Source organism: Aphis gossypii, unplaced genomic scaffold (assembly GCF_020184175.1).
Source record: "Aphis gossypii isolate Hap1 unplaced genomic scaffold, ASM2018417v2 Contig00585, whole genome shotgun sequence".
NCBI lineage: Eukaryota > Metazoa > Arthropoda > Insecta > Hemiptera > Aphididae > Aphis > Aphis gossypii.
Window position 1 is genome coordinate 46,167 of NW_026083179.1, and position 21,064 is coordinate 67,230.

General features: G+C 29.3%; 2 protein-coding genes and 1 long non-coding RNA gene across 3 annotated transcripts; 2 read left to right on the forward strand and 1 right to left on the reverse strand.

Annotated features, from left to right (window-relative positions):
* Nucleotides 1-3,318: 3,318 nt before the first annotated feature.
* On the reverse strand, nucleotides 3,319-3,641 carry LOC126554735 (uncharacterized). The gene is made up of 2 exons (XR_007606720.1): nucleotides 3,518-3,641; nucleotides 3,319-3,452 (listed from the first exon to the last, which is right to left on the reverse strand). It is a non-coding gene; the product is annotated as an uncharacterized LOC126554735 (long non-coding RNA).
* Nucleotides 3,642-9,146: 5,505 nt separating this feature from the next.
* On the forward strand, nucleotides 9,147-11,424 carry LOC126554727 (zinc finger MYM-type protein 1-like). Its single transcript, XM_050209770.1, has 9 exons — nucleotides 9,147-9,454; nucleotides 9,966-10,110; nucleotides 10,187-10,375; nucleotides 10,456-10,510; nucleotides 10,643-10,699; nucleotides 10,771-10,788; nucleotides 10,830-10,965; nucleotides 11,025-11,350; nucleotides 11,405-11,424. The coding sequence occupies exons 1-9, from the start codon at nucleotides 9,147-9,149 to the stop codon at nucleotides 11,422-11,424; spliced, it is 1,254 nt and encodes a 417-aa protein (XP_050065727.1).
* Nucleotides 11,425-11,473: 49 nt separating this feature from the next.
* On the forward strand, nucleotides 11,474-12,866 carry LOC114118963 (uncharacterized). Its single transcript, XM_050209771.1, has 4 exons — nucleotides 11,474-11,657; nucleotides 11,792-12,046; nucleotides 12,172-12,434; nucleotides 12,510-12,866. Exons 1-4 carry the CDS (start codon nucleotides 11,474-11,476, stop codon nucleotides 12,864-12,866), a joined length of 1,059 nt encoding a protein of 352 aa, XP_050065728.1.
* The last annotated feature ends 8,198 nt before the right edge of the window (nucleotides 12,867-21,064 follow it).

Below are 21,064 nucleotides of genomic sequence, written 5' to 3' on the forward strand. Positions count from 1 at the left end.
GAACTTCTTTGAAAATTTGTTCAGTTATATAAACTTTACAGCATTCGATAATATCATTTTGTATTATAGGGCTTATATAAGTAGCTTTGGAATGAGTCGACATTAAATGATTTTCTAGATTAGAATCCCCACATCAAATTCTAAATTTTAAAGTCTCTTGAAAATTACCTTTATTAACAGTAGATTCTGTTGTCGATACCGAATCATTTACTTTTTGAAAAAAATCATCAGAATCATTGTGACCTCTTAGTGGTATATTTTGTCTCCCAAGAAAAATTATAGTTTCAATAATCGGTTTCAATCTATTACGGTTTTCATTAATTTGGTTTATTCTTTCTGTATTTATAATATTTATTATATCTTTATCTGGATTTTGATATCTATGTTTAAAGTCTTCTGCAATTAATAGACATTCAATATGTTATTGCAATTTGCTATGTGTTTCAAATCACCATCTTTCCCCCACAACTTTGCATACTTTTTTAAAGTTCACTGACAATTTTTTTTAACGGCGTAGCCCTATCTTTTCCACCTTTATCAGAAAATAACACGCAATATTTACAAAACAATCCGTTCTTATTTTCAGAATAAGTAAGCCACTTATGTTTTTCAAAGTGCAATCGTTTTAGGAATCTCTTTTCTTCTTTATTTTTTTTATGTGTACCGAAAATGGGCAGACAAAATTATCACTAGGAATATTAGTCATCTCTAACAATTTATATTTCATAGTATCAGTAATTTTATTTGAATTTGATACAGTTTCTTTTTTTAGTACAAAGTAACCAACATTGGTAGTAAATTCATTACACACATTCATTGATGTACTTACAATAGGTGGTTGACTATTTTGATCTTTAATTGCTTGCAGACACTGAGGTAGATCTGGAGAATTTGATAATTTGTCGATATCGACATTTGATTTACTCGTATTCGGAGAAATATCATTAGTAATTTCATTTTTCGGGCGTTTGTCCAGCCATTTAGATAATAAACTTTGTGTAGCATTGCGTTTACTCATATTAACATAAATAGTTAAGCTTTTATTAAAATTAAATACATATAAATTCAAAACAAAATGTAAAATACAATAGTTTTGTAATAAATAATAATACAATTTACATTTAGTCATTATCACTAGCTACTTTATATCACGGTAATACGGTTCTGTAGTAATCATCGAGATAGATAAGAATACTTATCTTAGTATTCTTATCTATCTCGATGGTAGTAATACGGTATAGAAGATTATAATATTATCACCATGACAAAATCAGTGTAACCACAGTGCAGGCATACAATTCTTAAGTATGATATCATTACGATTTACGGGGCTGGTACAGATTTCCCGATTTTGATAACAGCGAGATATCACCAAAATCAAATTTCGGGAGATCGGAGTACCAACCTTAGAAAAATAAATTTCCCATAATAAAAACAAGTTTTTTCGAATAACCGGTATTGCCAACAAAAAATTACGAAAATCCCTATTTAAAAAAGCTTAAAATCTAACTACCGCTTATCAATTATAACTTTAAAAAAATTACAAAATAATTTACATAATAATTTTTTTAGTTGTATCTATCAGAACATTAATATTAGCAGTAGCGTAATTATGTAGGCCTCCCACAAAAAAAGGTATCAGAATGGAATTTGTATCTTTATCAATTAGTTATATATTATAACGGGTAGGGTACTTTGTAAGTTTTAAGTTTAGATTTTACGAAAACGTGTTGTTTAAGTGGCATATAAACAAAAAGTTCAAAATAATTATAACTTAAAACATTAAACCGACGTATACCATAAGGAAACGTATGGTTATACGAAAAATAACTTTATGTGTTATTCAACTTTTTGCTTCTCAGATTACGGGTGAAATAATGGTCGTAGGTACTTCGACCATAGACCCTTTTTGAATTGTCGTACGCTAAAATACCAGAATCTCGAGTTTCATAGTGATCGATCGAAAATTCAAAATCCAAAAAACACGTTACTACGTAATTTTCTAAGTACTAAAAACATATGTAAAATCATAACTCCCGAACCGCAAGTCGCATAACGTCGATCTCGGAACCCATCGATTCGGCGCAAAGTCCTCTATATTATTCAATTACAAAAACGGTTTGTTGCGCCCAAATCTTAGTGCCCATTCCAAAAAAACCGAAAAAAATGTAAATTTTGAATTTTTGAAGCCCCAAATTACAGGGAAAAACGGATTCTACGGTCTCGACACAAGACGCCAAATTTGATCACCGACCTTCAAACTACCCAGTTCCCGAGTTTCAGAAACATTGTACAAAAATTAAACATTTTCAAAAATACACTTAGGGGGGGGGGGTGTTCAAAGACCCTCGACTTAGGGAATGCGTCTTAGAAGAGCCTAAACCAAAACGTTTGGTGAAGCAATGGTCCCCCTAAGTTGAAACCTGTCCGAAAAATACTAGATTGTCTAGATTACCTACCTATTTGTGTATTTATATTATATTAAAATACAGTATTTGTAATTAAGGTGATTTGTTTTGAATGAAGGAAAACGATTTTTGTTATCCGACAACTTAGATTTACTTTTAAACTGTCAAACGATAAGTAAATAAGAATGTTCGCTGTGGATGAAGGACTTAGTATTTCAACAGAAGCAAGCTGCAAATGGTATTGTGACTAAAATTTGAACCTCTGTACTTGACTATTTTATAGTTTTATACAGTTATATGTTTATTTTTTTATGCATACATAATAACTTAATTTATGACAAGTCTCAAAACCTTTAACGCTGAACAATAGGTATAGTAATTACAAAATAACAAGGGTAAATATTATGTTTTCTATTCAGAATTATTGTGGTCGTCCATTTGCGGACAATATTAATCACACATAAGAGAACGAGAAATTGTGAACCCAAAACTTTATCGGTAGAGAAATTTATGAGGATTCCATTTAAGTGGTCAGTGTAACAAATCTTCCTGTAGTTAAATATATAGCTTTCAAAAAGCATAAAAAAACCAAAAAACAATACAAAATTTGCTTTATCAATTATTATAGATTATAGATTAGTATAACCAAAGAACAAACGTATAACCATGGTTGTATATAGTTTTAGAAGGTTACCATTTCAAATCTTAACCAATATTTGAGGTTATTAATTTATTTTTTATTGTTTTTAATTTCATGATAAAGAAAAAATGATTATTATCAATTTTGATATTTTTGATTTAATTTTTAAGTATTTAAAGTATATATAATATTTATATAATGTATTATGTAGTAACTATTAACTTTTGCTTAGAACAATCTAGAAAAATTAAAAGAAAAACGAGTAAGAAATTGTCTGTTAAGTTAAAAACTTAATTGGCTGAAATAAAAATATAAAACAAAACAATGTAATAACGAATTTTATACAATACATAGACATTGATATGGGTCGTTGAATACTTACTCGTTATTTGTTTCTGTAGCATCTGTAACAAATGTTTATCATTAATTTTCATTTATTAATTTAATTTAATTTTTAAATTTTTCTTACCATCTTCCTGGCCATCCTTTGTGCCAGCAGCAGCCTCAGCAGCTGCAGCTTCAGCAGCAGCAGCAGCCTCGGCCTCAAGCCATTTGGCTTTTGCTACTGCTGCCGCTGCCGCCTTTGCAGCTGCTGCGGCCACTGCTTCTTTGGCCGCGGTGGGCGGGGGGGGGGGGGTTGATGCTGCTGACTGGTTTAAAGCGCAGTCAGCAGCATCATGGCCCCTGTTTAAACATATGTTGCACTCTATAAAATCAAAGGCATTACAATTATAACAAATCCGTGAAAAAATATTATTAAAACAATTTTTCATTTTTATAAATTACTTTTGTACAATTATATAAGAAAATTAATCCCCATGTTAAGTTAGATCAAAATTATCAATATTACCATAAATTAATATAAACTAATGTAAATTCTAGAAAACTGTGGATATTAACATCTTTAAATGGGTCAGTAAATTATGATTAATTTTTGTCCACCAGATAATAATAGCCAAATGCCTATGAACAAAATCAATATTTTTGTAAAAGTAAAACAAATTTAATGTAATCAAATCCATAGGTACCAAATGTAGATGAATTGAATAATTTTTAAACACAATTAAAATTTCCTATAGTGGTCTCAATCAACCGTTAATCGTTATTAATTATTAATTGAACCTACGAAAATATTTCAAATCTATTGTAAATAATAAAATAAGAAATAGATAATTTATAGTACTGTTCAAGATCAAAAAAACTATAAATCTAAATTTAGAATAATTAAAATAGAAAAATCAAATTGAAATTCGCTATATATTTTTACATGTAAATAATAACCTTATCATGGCAATGTATCTTTTGAGATACATTGATAACTTTGAACTTTTAAAGTCCAAAATTTTTTTGATAACATATTTGAATTCAGCGACCATAAATTAGTTTAAAAATATCTACTTCCAAATTTTCATTCTAATATTTTGATGCTTGCCAAGTTAAGGGTTATTTCTCGGTCACGGGCGGTACCTCTCTTCGTGCAGTCACGGTATCTGGAGAGAGAGGCCGCTATCCCCACCCCGGGTAAAAATAACAAAAGGTAATATACGGGTTCTTGAGATAGCATAGGCGTAACTTGGACTCTTTTCACCCCCCCCCCAAGTTACGCATATGTGAGATAGGGTCATAGGGACAGGGATTGCCGAATGCCATCGCTAGCAATGATATGCCGCCGGCCCTGAATGTATGTAAAATAATAATTAATACCTAGTTTTTAAAAAACCATGACATAATTAAATAATAAACTCTAAAAACATCATTTATTAATAGAAAACCATAGTTGCAACTTGAAAAAAATTTAATTTCAAGTACACTAAGTATTAGAAAACAATATACAGTGGAGTCTCGATAACTCGAATTTCAAGGGAGGCAAAATTAATTTGACATGTATTTTTCGAGTTACAAATATCGCATTGAGTTCATACGAATTCCATAGGGACGAAAACAAATTCGAGTTATCAAGGTTTTCAATTTATCGAGACTCGACTGTATTCAAGAATATGTGTATATTATTTATGTACATATTATTATGTAAATAATATTATTAATAATCTATTCAATTAATAAGGTAGCATTCCTATAATATACATACATCAATTAAAAATTGTATACTCACGATTTGATTGGAAATGTCTGAACAGTCAACAGACTGAAGAATGCTGATTGCTGAATGATCAATGAATGACCGCACCGCAGTATAATATTATGTAGCACAATTTTATTTTTCCTCCCACCACAGGATCGCTGTCGAAAGCGTCCGTCATCGGGGAAATCCCAAAATATCGAAGAATAGAAAAATAGGGATTAGAGACTTATTTTTGTGTTTCATTTTAAATAGTATTACTAATATCATTGATTAAAATTTGGTCATATATGTATATTTAATAAATGGTAATACCATGAACAAACTATTATTTTTCATACAATTTTACGAGTGGCCAAAACTGGTTTCGTACGTCTTGTATAAATATAAGTATTGACTTTCTTCTCTATATATCAAATATAATCATCTCTATATATAAAGGAATTAGGAAAGTGTACTTTACCAATAATCAACGCAGAGCCGAACCTATTTGAGTTATCGACTAGAAATTACGAGGATAGATTTTTCTAATAATTTCAACGGGCACTAAGAAAGGATTTATCGAAATTTTGATTTTAAAGGGTTGCTCAAACGGGGATTTTAAGATTTACGATTGAAATTTTGTTTATAATTTTTGTTTACAAATGGTTGCTAAAACAACCTGATTTATGTATTAACACATTTATTATTTATTTATTTTATTTTTGAATGTATTTCGTCGGATAGACAATTTTCCTGGCTTTCCGAATATGTAGGTTAAGTCGTGCGACTCCCCGGGGAACACGACGAAAAAAATTAAATACCACGGACGGACGCCCGTCACGCGTAGTACGGAAAACAGTCACCTGGCGACTTTAGCCTGTACCATATTGTGATGGAAAAGTGCTTTTAACTCTAAAATCATTAACATAGCGCTATCTTGTGGTTGGCGGATGTTAGAAGGAGGTTGGAAACGTTTTGCGCCTGTTATACATTTTAATGCAACCCAGTATTCGGTCTTTCTTATCACTATTCGTCCGAAAAATAGTCACCTAGCTTTAGTCACCCAACTTCACACTCGTGGACAGTTCTATGCAATATTTTACTATCATCGATGACGTTCAATTTCTTCTCGAAACTTTGCTAAAAGCAATTGATCTCTGCTTCAAACTGTTTCATGTACTAAACTTAAAATATTCACTTCAAGCACAAAAGGTATGGAATTTTTTTGAACATTATTTTTTTTTGATATTTCTGATCAGAAGAAAGGAAGACAATTTTTATCTATTCAAAGTTTATGTAAAGATTTAGAAGTCTCATAATTATTAAATAGGTATTAAAATAATAATTTTTGAGTTAGGTACTTAATATTGTTCTTAATTTTATTAATAATTAATTTAATTTGAATTTCTTAAATTTATTTCAATTAAAATAAATTTATAATTATTTAAATAACTAAATTTATCTTTCCTTTTTGAGAAACCTCAGGAAAAGATATAATGGTTGGAAATAAAACTTATAAAATATTATTTAAGTTAGGATTAATATTAGGTAATAATTTGGGGTTGCATTCAATTTTGGGATTTGTTGAAAGTTTTGTTGCCAAATATCCATATAGATTTTGTAAGACACCTAAAAATGAATGCCAAAATCAAACAAAACAAGATAATGATAATTTAAGAAATCCAATCAACTATTCAGATGACGTTATAACCGATGATGTGTCTAGAACAGGCATTAAAGAATTATGTGTATGGAATGATGTTAAATCTTTTGATGTAACTAGCAATTATAGTCTCGACATAATGCATGATATGTTAGAAGTGGTTTGAAAATATGATGTAGGATTTTTATTAAAGGAACTGATTTTTAACTTGAAATACTTTTCTATTGATACTTTGAATAAGAGGATTGAGTCTTTCAACTATGACCCAACAGACATAAGAAATAAACCAACTTTAATATTAATGAAATGAATATTAAACGTTCAGGTTGTCTAAAAATGTCAGCTTTAGAAATGTCATGCTTTATGAAATATTTTAGATTAATTATTGGTGATATGATTCCTAAAAAATCAGAGTTATGATATTTATATATTGTTTTGAAAAAAATTCTTGATATCATTTTTTTTAAATGGGTAAGAAATGAGGACGAACATAGTTTTGCTTGAATCACTTATAACTGAACACCATGAAATATATTTACGTTTATTTCGTGGTACCAGCTTGAAGCCAAAGCATCATCACATGGTACATTACCCATTAATTATTAAAAACTCTGGACCGTTATCACTTTTTTGGTCTATGAGTTTTGAAGCAAAACATAGGGAACTCAAAGAAACTACATTCTCCACATTCTCTACTCATTCTACCACATCAAGAAAAAATATAACTTTTACATTAGCGATGAAACAACAATTAAAATTTTCATATACACTTTTAGTAACTACAGACACAAATTTGTATACAAGTAATTTACAAACTGGTCCAATTATATCTTTTTCGAATGAGTTAATTCAACTTTATATTATAAAAACATTATTACTTTCCGAAGAAGATAATTTTTCTGGTGATGACGTAATTTTTGTTTCATGGGTTTCAATAAAAGAAATAATTTACAACTGTAAAAATATGTCTATTGTTTTAAATTTATGCGATGAAAATAATTTTATGTTATTATCATTTGAAATTTGTATAAAATTTAATACTCAGTACTTTGATGAACATTTCCAAGCTTTTAATGTAAATTCTACACAAAATTTAGTATGTATTTCCTTAACTAATTTAGAAAACATTTATCCTACTCATCTTTGTACTATTTCTAATGAATTAACATTTATTCCATTAAAATTGTAAGCATAAATATGTTTAATTATTATTATATTAACTGTATAGGTACCTTTACTGTTTTATACTCATATTTTGATTACTATATTATATACTATTTTATATTACTATATTACCTACTTATATTTGACACGACCTGGTTGACGGTAGCAGTGGCGCAGGTCGGTCACGACAATAAAAAGATGAAATAAAAAGATAAAAATAAAAAGATGGAACGCAAAAAAACAACAACGTCGCGTGAGAATCTACCGTACGGTAGGTTTATTGATACGCACGGGGCGCGTGATTATCACAAAAGTGAAATAGTGTGGGACGCACAACAAGATGTGTGATCACAATAAAATAAAAGAAAAGACGTGGCGGTTGCGTCGAATAAAAGCAAAATCTATACATCGTGCGGAACGGTCTGTTGTCCGGTTCACAGTTTTTGCCCCGCCTAGCCTTTGCGTCGTGGAGGGAGAGTCGACGGTGTCGCGTCGTTTTTACCCGTGGTGGTGGTTGATTAAGTCGTAGACCGGTCGCTACGGTGCCTGTACTTTGTACTGGCAGCCGTTGTGTACCGTGTCATATTATTACCATATTATGTATATTATTTAAATATTTAAAAAATTATAATATTATAATATAACACATTTTTAAAATATTTTTTAATTAATTATTATTACCTACCTACCTAATGATTATTAATACCCAATCAAACTATCATAGCTAGATATTTTCTTCTGGGGGGAGCACATTGCCCATCCACCTGGCCTAATTAGGTATTATGTCAAATTAAAGATAAAATATGGTAAAAACAATTTATTTAGTTATTTTTAACAATGTTATAATCATTAATAAATAATTATAATTATAAATAAAAAACCATATAAAAGTATTATATATTACAGTCAAACTTGGTTATCTTGAACTTATTTAACTCGAAATCGTCGATACCTCGAACTTTTACTCCGGTCCCTAGAATTTCCTATTTAAACAATGTAAAAAAATCTTGTTTAACTCGAATATTTTCGTGGATAACTCGAAGTTTTGAGTTTTATAATACATATGTATTTGTATAAAATTTCCCTCATTTATCTATAAAGGTCATTACTCATTAGTCATTAATGTTATCATTACCGATAAGTTGTTAACAAAACAGAAAAGTGATGTTATTTATTGACAATTGCACTGTGCATAACTACATTCCTACAATGGGTAATCTCGAAGTTTTGTTTTTTCCTCCCAATATGACATCTGTGGTTCAGCCAATGGACCAAGGAATTATTAAAAATTTCAAGCACCATTACCGTACTCTACTAGTACTGAACTTGCTACAAGATGGTGGTAAAATTGATATTTTACAAGTAAATCGAATGTCCAAAAATGCCTGGGAACAAGTAACATCAGAAACCACTACAAACTGTTTCCGTAAAGCTGGTTTTTTAAGCGGAAATTCAGAAAATGTCAGTGATGAAGAAATTCAACAAACGATTACAATAAATGTATGGGACAATGTGAGGCAAGGTGTAAATATTAATTTTGATGACTACATCAACATGGATGACGACTTGGCATAGGCGCAACTAGGGGGGGCTAGAGGGGGCTTAGTCCCCCCAGTTTGTCAAATAGCCCCCCCAGTTTTTTTTCATGTGACTTCAATTTATTTTGTGCTAATATAGTTGATAACCTATCAACATACAACAATGTTAAGTTATCAATGATAACAAAAATGTTTTTATCTATGTTGTTTATCTAGAGTTACAAGTAACAAACACGTTTTTTATAGGTACTCTGTACTTACTCATTTTTCTATAGTTACTGTGTTTTTTGATGAACAATTGGTTTTAAGTGAAGAATGTCTGATAAAACACCAAATGTGTTTTCTGTATTTAATTTTAAGAAAAAAAAAGTTGTGTCTGGCGTAAGTACCTATATTATATTATAATAACTAATAAGTAATAACGTTGTATGTGGTAGCAAAATATTGATAAGTAAAATAATTATATTTTTTTTTAGGATGGTTGCAATAGTATAAAAACAACAGTGACGCTTGATCAATCTGAAGTAAAAGAAATAAAAGTAACATATCAGATTGTCCCTGTTGAAAAATCCAATATTGGCAATATTTCAGATTTAGGCGATATTGAAAGTGGACCAAAACAACCAATATTAATGGTAAGATATAATTTGCTTTTTGAACAACTTTAATTTGAATATATTCTATTTTAAACATTAAATTATTAATTATAAGGCATATCCTAAAACGCTCATTGGCACTCAAAAAAGAGGATTTTCTAGTAGTTGCTATAAAGATAACGCATGGCTTGAATATAGTTGTCACCTCGATGCTGCTTTTTGTTATTGTTGCCGGTTGTTTGCTTCTGGTAGTGGGAATCAAGAAGATACATGGACAGTCACTGGGTTTTGTAATTGGAAAAAGGTAGATAACCATTTACAATATTCCTACTACTAAAGTAATTTATGTAAATAAAAAAAAATAGTAAAAATTTTTATTTTTAGATTACAAATAAAATAAAGAGTCATTCATCAACAACAATTCATTTAACTTGTATGAGTAGGATGAATGCTTATAAATCTTCCAAAGTATCTGGTTCAGTTATGTGTCAAATTTCTACTGCCCAAAATGATCAAAAACAAAAAAACGAGGAATACATAAAAACGTTAATTGATATAACTTTATTTTTAGCTAAGCAAGGAATTGCTTTTAGAGGGCATTTAGAGGATAAGGAATCTAACAATCAAGGTATAATTGTCTTTATAATGCATAACCGCATATTTATTTGTTTGTTTCATTATTTGTCTATTTTAATTTAGGCAATTTCAAAGAAGCATGTAAGCTTGTAGCCAAATGTAATTCAAAATTGATTCATTATACAGCAAAAAAATTTCACACACTAGCTGGATAGTACAAATGAAATTGATTGATATTTGTGCAGAACATATTAAAACAACTATTATTAATGAAGTAAAGTTGACAGGGTTTGTGGCAATAATGGTTGATGAAGCTAGGTAATTAAGTATCAACACCTAATTAAATTGTTATTTTTCACTAAATATTTTATATTTAGATCATATAAAGAAGAACAGTTATCAATATGCATAAGATATGTGAATGGTTTAGATGTTTGCGAACGTTTCTTAACTTTTATTGATGTTTCAAGTAGCCAAAAGGCAATTGATATTGTTGCTGCTATACTCATGTTTTTAGAACAATCAAATATGAAAGATGTTAAAGTAATAGCACAATCATATGATGGGGCCAGTGTTATGTCGGGACAGCATGGTGGTGTACAGACTTTAATGAAAGAGCATTATCCTTATGCCATATATATTCACTGTGTGGCCCATAGATTGAATTTGATTGTAGTAGATACTTGTAAAAATATAATAGTAAGTTATTTCTTAATAAAAATTAATAAATATAATTTAAATTTGTATGACATTTCAGAATGCAAGAAACATGTTTAATGTATTGGAATCAATTTATACACATTTTTCTCATCCTAAAAAAAATAAAATGTTACATGAATTTCAAATAAATCTTGGTCTTTCGCAACGGTCTATTAGTAAAATCTGTGATACGCGATGGATATGCAGATATAAAACCTGCAATGCTATAAAAACAAATTTTAAAGCAATAGTTAAGGCATTACGATTTGAAATTAATGAGACATCAGATAAAGATGTTACTCAAGCTATAGGTATGATCATTTTTTAAACTATTTAAATATCTATGAATATAATAATAAATAAATATTTAATAAGTTATGGTGTATAGTAGTGTAATTTAATATGTCTATGTATTTAGTATTAATTACTTTTGAAACAATTATAGGTATATTAAGCTCAATTGAAAAAGCATCATTTGTAATTCATATGTTTATACTGAATGATGTTTTAAATATAATAAATATTCTGAGTAATCAACTACAGAAAAAGACAGAAACATTGGGTAATGCCGCTAATTTGATTAATGGAGTTATCACAACCTTTGAAAAAAATAGATCTTGTGATTATTTCTCAATATTATGGCAACAAATAGAAGTATTTTCCAACGATAATGATATATCACTAAATGTTCCCTCTAAAGGTTGGTATACAATTAGTAATTCGTATTATCTGGAAAATAATTTAAGTTGTATTAGTTATAATATAAAAAAATATTATTTACTTATTTTATTTTGTTGTTTTATTTTTATTAATTATATGTATTAGGTTCTAAACGTACAAGAAAACAGCCAAATAGGTATGAGCACTTTGTGGTGTTAGAGATAACTGGAGAAGAAAATGAAGGAGAGTGTAACATCGAAACAGAAGAAGAATACTGGCGAGGAGTGGCTTACTACAGAATTATCGACACGTTAATTATTAATCTTAAAAGCAGATTTTCAACCGAAAGCTTATTATTAGCCACTTCGTTAGATAGTTTTCTCAAAATGGATTCAAAAAACAGTGAATATTTTATTAATCAATATCTGGTAAATTTTGAAAACTTAAAAATATTTTTTTAATACATACAAATTCATATTAATTGAACATTTTGTGGTTTTTAGTCAATTTTAAATGTCAATCAAGAAGATTTAAAGGCGGAGATGCTCGTTGCTAAAAATTGTGCATTAAATTTAAATAATGATTTTGAATTAGACACCATCAAAGAAATTGTGAAGAAGAATACATTTCCAAACATATACAAGCTGTTTCAAGTAGCTCTAACCATTCCGATAGGTTCGGCAACATGCGAGCGATCCTTCTCATGTATGAGACGCATTAAAAATTGGTTGAGAACATCAATGGTGCAAGATCGATTTTCAAATTTAGCCATTTTAAATATTGAGAGAGATATGTCAAATAATATAAACAATAATGACATACTGGAAAAATATAATAAAATAAAAAACCGACGAATGTAGAATACTAATATAACAATTATTATAACAATTATTTGTATTTATTTTTTGATTATAACTAAATGAGTAATAACGGAAGCAAAGAAATTTGCTTGGGGCTATAGCCCCCCCAGAATTTTTACCTTAGTTGCGCCTATGCGACTTGGAAGTATGCGGACATTTATCAGATTCAGATATTATACAATTAACTGTAAGATGAACTCAATCATCGGATGAAGAAGAGGAACAAGAATGTATCGAACCCCCCATTCCCACGAGTATACAAGCACGGATGCATATTAATGTATTAAGGCGATTCATCGAAAACAAAGGAGAAGTCAGTGATGAACTTTTCGAAACTTTGAATAAAATAGAACGATTCACTACAAACGCTGCAATCAACAGCAAAACTCAAACAAAAATAAATACCTTTTTTAAATAATTTTTTAACCTCATTTTTGTTTATATGTACATACATTACCTACCTTTTTAAAATTACATATATATACATACTAATTTTTATTGCACATTACATATTTTACTTATAATAAACGCAGGAATTAATATACAGTAATGTTTTAAAATTTTTTTTTGGATAACTCGAACTTTTACTCCGGTCCTTTCAACTTCGAGTTAACCAAGTTCGACTGTGTAATAATTATCATATTTTTGAACGAAAGTCTATAAAACAATTGCGACCTCTCATAAAATATAAATGAACATTACATTTAGAACATAAGACAATACTTTTTTGTTTGCAAAATAAGTATTTACACCTAGATGTGTTAGGTTTCTCATCAAAAACTGGAAAATGATCAATTTTATCCCAACGCATTTCTTCAACAGGTACTGACTCAGGTCTATATAAACGTTTTGGTTGAAGCTGATTTTGTGCCTGTTCAGATGGCCTGCCCCTCTTTTTTTGAGACGAAGAAGTTTTATTTGATAGTATTAAAGCTTCTCCAACATGTTGTCTAAAATGTAAAAGATCTAATATTTTTGTTTTTTTTACCTGTAGTATTTCACAATCTTTTTTATATTCCAGCCAACTGTTTGCAAGTGCCATATCAATACAGTGTGTCATTATTCTTAGGGTCCACTTTTTACTTTTTATAAAAGTCCTATAAATTTTCAAAAGAAAATCCAACTTATCAACGCCTCTCATATTTTTGTTATACTTTTGAAGTATTTCTGGGCGTTTGACATCAATGTATAATTTATTTATTTTTATCCCATCTACGGCATATATCTTGGGTTCATTTACTGAATTATCATTTTCTTCAATAATATCTGGTTGCTGCACATCAATATTTTCACCAAACAAATATTCATTGACTGTACAATTAAATATTTACAATAATTAAGTAGGTAAATATAATTATGAAAGTGTTATTTTTTATAATAGTTTATTGTACAACTTACATTGATTATCTGTGAAGTTCAGTAATTCATCCAATATTTATTTATTTATATTGTTACATTTCTTTATATAGCTTTGGATAATAAATCTTGAACATTTTCGTCTTCATTATCACTTGAAATTTCATCAGTCTTATAAATCGCAGTCAAGTATATCAATAATTGATTGGGTATTTAATTTATTTGCCATTTTAAATAGTTAAGTGTTTAAATTTATAAAAAGTATATGGTAATTTATTATTTATAAAATTAGAAACAAAAATTATCATCATGAAAATACATTTAAAAATAAGTAATATAGGAGATAATGTGGCTGACCACTACATCAGAAATAACGATTAACGATAACACCTTCTATAAATATAAAATGAAGCGGCGTCCTGTCAAAGTGTCCTGGATACGGTACACCGTACATATACTACGCACTAACAGAAAATAATTTGGCCATTTTTAAGCATAATAACAGCTGATCACATGTTTTTTTTATATTGTAAAATATTTTTTTTACCATGATAAATATAAATTATTAATACCGTGAAAAAGTTGCTATGTCAAGCAATAATTATTTTCACCAAATGACTATATTAATTTCGTGTATAAAGTAACTTATCAACTGTTATATGAGTAATTGATTAATAGTAGGAGAAACTAGACATACAAAACAATCAAATTAATATTGGTGCGTTATCATACGAAAAAAATTAATATGGTTTTTAGCTGGCTAAACATGACGTGTCCTACGTACAGGACTCTATGACCAAAAGGGTTAGCTCAAACTAACAAGTTTTCTTTATCCCATGCATATTATATACTAAACGAATGTAAGATTAAAAAAAAATAAAATAAAATGTGAACGTATGTTTAGTTGGATAAATAGTAAAGAGTTATTATACTTACCTACTTAATTCGATGGAACCTGAAACATTTTTTTTTAAATCATTAGCATATTAAATTTAAATTAGAAGCGTTATCCCACTAGGCTATACGTTCACGGGGTATTAAATAAGTTATTAAATTTAATAAAAACAGATATTTTTTTTTTTTATTGAAATTTAAAAAGTTTAAAAAAATATTTATATAATGTACTAAACAACAGTATCATATGACCTAGATCCACAATCACATTCACAAATATCGATAATCTTACCATATTTTTTTACTACTACATTTACAACAAATGATTTATTTTTGATAATAATACAAAAACACATTTCGGACTCCATCTTTAGTGCTCAATTCATGGATTATCTTCTTTATCCCAATGATGCAAGATAAGACCGCAGCAAAAACATTCAACAATATATCTTTTTTCCCTGAATATATAAAACCGATTTCAACTAATGAGTATTTATCTTGAAATGAAGTTAACGGAAATAAATTGAATGTTTTCAATCTTGATGTAAATATAGTAAATTCTGGATATGTAGGATATGTGCTGTTTCGTATTAACGAAATGATTAAACAAAAATTGTTGTTAAATTTTTAAAAATTCATTTTTATAAAAAATAAAATAAAAAATTTAACAGAATTAAACTTGATAAAAAAATAACGGAACCTGATTGAATGATGGATGAATATTAACTGAACTGTCTGAACTAAAATGAATTAAATAAAATGACTTTTATCTATTTGTTAAAATGAAATTACTGTGTAACCTGAATGTTTAACTTACAAGGGAAATAAATAGTGTTGAAGTGTGTAAACACTGCTTCAACTTTATGTGTTACAGGGAAAAAATAATTGGCTTAAGGGGGAAATTCCGCCTCAAATTTAAAAAATCCCCCTGCTCAAGAGTGAGCAGAATACACATTATGGTTTTTGAAAATCAGTGTTTTTTTAATACAGGAAAGAAAAAATTATTAAGGGGGAAAATCCCCCTTAAAATTTTGTAATCTCCCTGGTGAAAAGTGCGCAACATACAAATGCATACCACTTCTATCGGACGACGATCCTTCTGATAGCTATAAAATACCGGTTTTGATATTTCTATGCTAGAGTTCCGCATATTATGCTTCTCAACATGTGTCCTATTAAACTAACTTTTATTGTTTAATCCTCCTATTTCTTCTTTAAGCTTTTCAATTTTTACATCGTAGTCTTCTTTAATTTCCTCGATTTTTTTATTGTAGTTTCCTTCAATTTTCTCAATTTTTTATTTTAGTTTTCTTTATTATTGTTAAATTTTTTTAATAGTTGTTGTACCAGAAATTGACTATTCCTTTAGACTTATTTCTTGAATGTTTAGAATGCTTCCTCACTGATTGTCTGTTTTTTCGGTGGCATTTTTAATGATACAATTTTTTCTTCTTTGTAAAATGATGTAGATTTTGCTAATCTCCAGATTGAAATCGAATTTATTTCCAAATTGAGCCCCACGTTAGGTGCCAATTGTAACGAAATGACTCAACTGCTGCATTTTCAGAGTGTCATATATGTATACTTTAGTTAAATATTATTGACATACAACATTAATTACAATATTAATGATAGTTTACATTATTTTCTTGTATACGTTTTTTCTTGTTTTTTTGAACGTACAATGAAAATTAACATATACACATATAGATATATAAATTGGGTTAACTTACAGTATCTACGATGTACAGTTAGTGCAGGGATACGAAGTACGGAGGTCTGGATACTGTTGTGCAGGTATGTACTACGGTGCTCCATAATCCGTACACAACAGTATCGGTGAAGGTATGGAGGAAGGGTATATTGCTGTGCAGGTATACACTACGGTGTCCCGTAATCCATACACAGCAATATAGGATAGGGACGGTGTGAAAGATAAGGACGAAGTGGAGGTCGGCGTTTGGTAGGTGTCCTTGGTGGATTGACGGATGGGTCGCGACTCTGGCTGATTCTTATCGGCGGCGGCAATGGTCCTAGACGGCGATGATCTCTCCGCGGCGGAACTTCGTAAATGCGAGTCCGTAGCGTCCTTGGTGGCGGATGGGTCGCGGCTGTGGCTGACTCCTATTGGCGGCGACACTTCACTATTTCAGATACTGGGATCGATAACTGTGATATTTCGGAGACAACGGTACAGGGCGTTAATACAGGCGAACTGTATTCCTCTGTACCATCTCTTCAATATCACAAGTTAGCGATCGGGAGGGAATTGTGTTGTGACTCGTGGTCAGCTGGCTGTATTTATACACTTTGGTACGTTTATCCTCAATGTAGATGTGTGTATGGACAATATATCATTTTTATAGTTTTATATATTTTTGTATGGGTTATTGTGCCGTTGGCAGTCGCTACGTGTTTTTTGAAGTGAAAAAATCTTTAGGCGCGTTTAGCACTTTTTATGGGTACTGAATTGAACTGAGCCGTCACGCTAATAGTGTAACACTCAATCGGGTAAAGTCGGCTCGAGTCGACTATTAGCAATAAATGTCGCTATAGCAATAACAAGTATCAGCAGCATTCAATGTAGATATTCTTTTGAATTAGTGGTAAAAGTCAGAAATGAAGTACTTTGATTTAATTGTCTGTTGCACTCAGAGGTGTTTCAAAAAATTACTGCCCACCCCCTCTATGTTATAGAGTATAGAAAACGGATGAAGAAAATCAAATTGATGACAAATTGCAACGGAAAAGGCAACTGACCTATGCGCGCGTGAAAAACTATCGTAAAAGGAAGTAAATAGAACTTCAGCAATTGAATTCAAATATTACACAATAATTTATACACAATTATAATTAAGTACATTGTAAAAGTTATGAATTTATCAATACAGAACGCAGAAAAAATGTATTTCGTATTATTAATTTCGCCTTGTTGAAGTTTTTACTTCTGTCGTGTGGTCTTAAGCACACACAATTTTTTATTGTTTGTATTCGATGATAATTACATAGCTATTTAATTTTTTTAATGTATATTAATTATACAGTGGTGTTTGCTCCGCGGTCTTCTTGGTTCCCACTGGTTGTGGTAGTTGTATCGGTTCACTACACTTATTGATTATTACAGAAGCTATTAACAGGATAACTATTTCTTGTTACAATACAAGCTAAGAGAAATGATCCTAGTAACCAAAACTTGGGAAACAAAACACCGTTGACTTCCAACGGCAAGCGGTCGGCGGGCAGTCTAAAAATTGCCGTAATAACATTTCCATCATCTTCTTAAATACCGTCAATCGAGGTGACTTGAAACGATTTTGATATTGTTTTTGGTATTCTGGGCTTAAAAAAAATCGCACAGGCCTACAAAAAATACATAAATGTGCGCATACGTCCCATGAATAGAATAAGACCTTTCATTTTGTTTTTTGATCAAAATTGTACTTAAAAAAAAATAAAAAGTACGTGTTACAAGTCACCTCAATTTTTGGGCGACTTGTAACAGCTATGAAAATTTAACGTAAAATCAAACTGAGGCACGTAAGAGGCTACTTGTAACGAAATATTTGTTTTAAAAATAAATTCAAACAAATGGAAAGTAAATATAAAAAAAAAAAATGTGAACTTTACCTTTTTTAACCATTTTTTAACAGAATACTTTATTTTAAAGGTATTACAAATTTATAATACTAATTAACATAACTTAAAAGGTAGTTAGGTACATAAAAACAATATATTATTTATTTAAAAAGTTAACCAAAACACATGTCAAATAATATAAAAAGAAAAAGGTTGACTTTACCTTTTTTTAACAGAATACTTTATTTTAAAGGTATAACAAATTTATAATACTAATTAACATAACTTAAAAGGCAGTTAGGTACATAAAAACAATATATTATTTATTTAAAAAGTTAACCAAAACACATGTCAAATAATATAAAAAGAAAAAGGTTGACTTTACCTTTTTTTAACAAGATACTTAATTTTAAAATAATAAAAATTAATAAAATGATCAAAATAAAATATGCAACTTTTTAAATAGATCAACTTAACTACTGTATAACATTGTATAACATAATATAACATAACATACCTAACATTAACTATTCAAATTGAAAATTGCCTCTTCTTTGGTTTTTTATAACCATTTTTTTAACGATTTGTTCCTTTGTTATAGTTGCTTCGTCAATTATGAACGGGAAACAATAAAATCCAGTCATCTTATTATTTTTTCTTAAAAATTTGCATGTGTAATCATTTTGGTCAATTTCAGATACGCTTCTCTGTATGACAACTTTTTTTTACTTACGTCATCGATGGCCGCTTGAAGAGTTTCATCACTATAATTTTTATATGCACGGCTGCCCGGTATTCGCACGTATTTGTTTGGCATTGTTATTTTGTTCGTGTTTCAAGTCACCCTCAATTTTTTTCTGTAAAATAAAACTTATGATATAAAATCGATAAAAAATATTTTTAGACTTCTAACTGCATTATTCTTTATTTGAAGTGTCCTTTAATGAATAAAAAATATACAAACCTTTACACTTGATTTTAAACGTGAAGATCTGAAGCACTTTTGAAAGCACTGATAAAATCGCTGTTATCATGAGAAATGTTTAGTAATTTATTTTTGCGGTAAAAATGATACTAATCACATGGTTGATGATAAAATCTATTATCACATATTATAAATTGATTTTTAGTGGAGGTAGAGTCAAATTATATCAAATACCTCCATAGATAACTTGATTTGTTTAAACAAAAACCAAACTGTTTCATTTCACCTCGATGTTCCAAGTCACCTCGATTGACGGTAATGTAAAACAACAGAAAACCAAACAAGACTATGTAGTGATTGCTGTGCAGGACACTTCGACCATGTACTAATTATTATTAAACGAAGTAGCACGTTCCTTGGATAAGCTTAAGTTGTTGGTGAGAAAGATAGGTAGTTGAAATTAAAACACTTGATATATTTACTTATATTTTTATAAAGCTGGTCCTTTTATCTTCATAAGAATTAACAGATCAATCTTTAAAAGTTGTTCTAACACCTTCTTTTTGTTTAGGTGAAAGATCTTTCACAATTTCTTCAATTTTTTTCAATTTCAAAGTTTTTTTCTATATGTACATAATTTAAAATATTTATGAAGGGTAAAATAATGCTTTTAAATGATATATTGTGATTAGTTTAATACCTTATTAAAAAGACGTTTTTTGTTGCTTTTTTTATACACAGGATTCATTATTGAAGTTGACCGACCACATTTGCATTTTATAATTTTTTCCTTCCAAGTTATTTCACAACTTTTAGATCAGATTCATTATATTCAAGACAAATTTTAATATCATCAATATTTTTCAATAATTTTTCCACGTCGTTTTGACATGTTGTTAAATTTCCAATAAGCAATACTTTTTCTCTTATGAAAACCTTAATATTGTAAATACTTATTACTTACTATTTTATTGATATAGTTTTATTTGTGATTTATAATATAAGATTAATTAATTAATTTTTAGTTTTATATTCATGTATTCATGTATTATATAGTTGTATTAATTATTATTATTATACAAACCTGTGGTATAGATGATAAAAACCATTTATCATTTTTTAAACCATTGATATGGTATTGATATGGGTAAATTAAGTTTCTTTTCCATTTGTATGCAAACCCCCATACTTCCTGGAAGTTTAACATATTTTGCATCCAAGTGAACATCATAATGTTTCTTCTGGTAATTTGGAATATACTCATTCATCAAACCTGGATGCGGTGAACTATCAAATAACTCTGGCATAAAATTTTCACTTTCATTAAGCGTTTCCTAAATTTAACCAAACCAGTTATTACTTACAAATTGCAATAAATTTTTGCTAAACAATACTATGAAATATGATGTTTGAATATTATTATGCTCTGTAGACATATTTTTATATT

Coding starts and splice junctions, on each gene's coding strand:
- LOC126554727 (XM_050209770.1), top strand. CDS start 9,147: ATGGGTAATCTCGAAGTTTTGTTTTTTCCTCCCAATATGACATCTGTG. Junction 10,111..10,186: donor CAAAACAACCAATATTAATG/GTAAGATATAAT, acceptor ATTAATTATAAG/GCATATCCTAAAACGCTCAT. Junction 10,376..10,455: donor GGTTTTGTAATTGGAAAAAG/GTAGATAACCAT, acceptor TTTTATTTTTAG/ATTACAAATAAAATAAAGAG.
- LOC114118963 (XM_050209771.1), top strand. CDS start 11,474: ATGTTACATGAATTTCAAATAAATCTTGGTCTTTCGCAACGGTCTATT. Junction 11,658..11,791: donor AGATGTTACTCAAGCTATAG/GTATGATCATTT, acceptor AAACAATTATAG/GTATATTAAGCTCAATTGAA. Junction 12,435..12,509: donor ATTTTATTAATCAATATCTG/GTAAATTTTGAA, acceptor TGTGGTTTTTAG/TCAATTTTAAATGTCAATCA.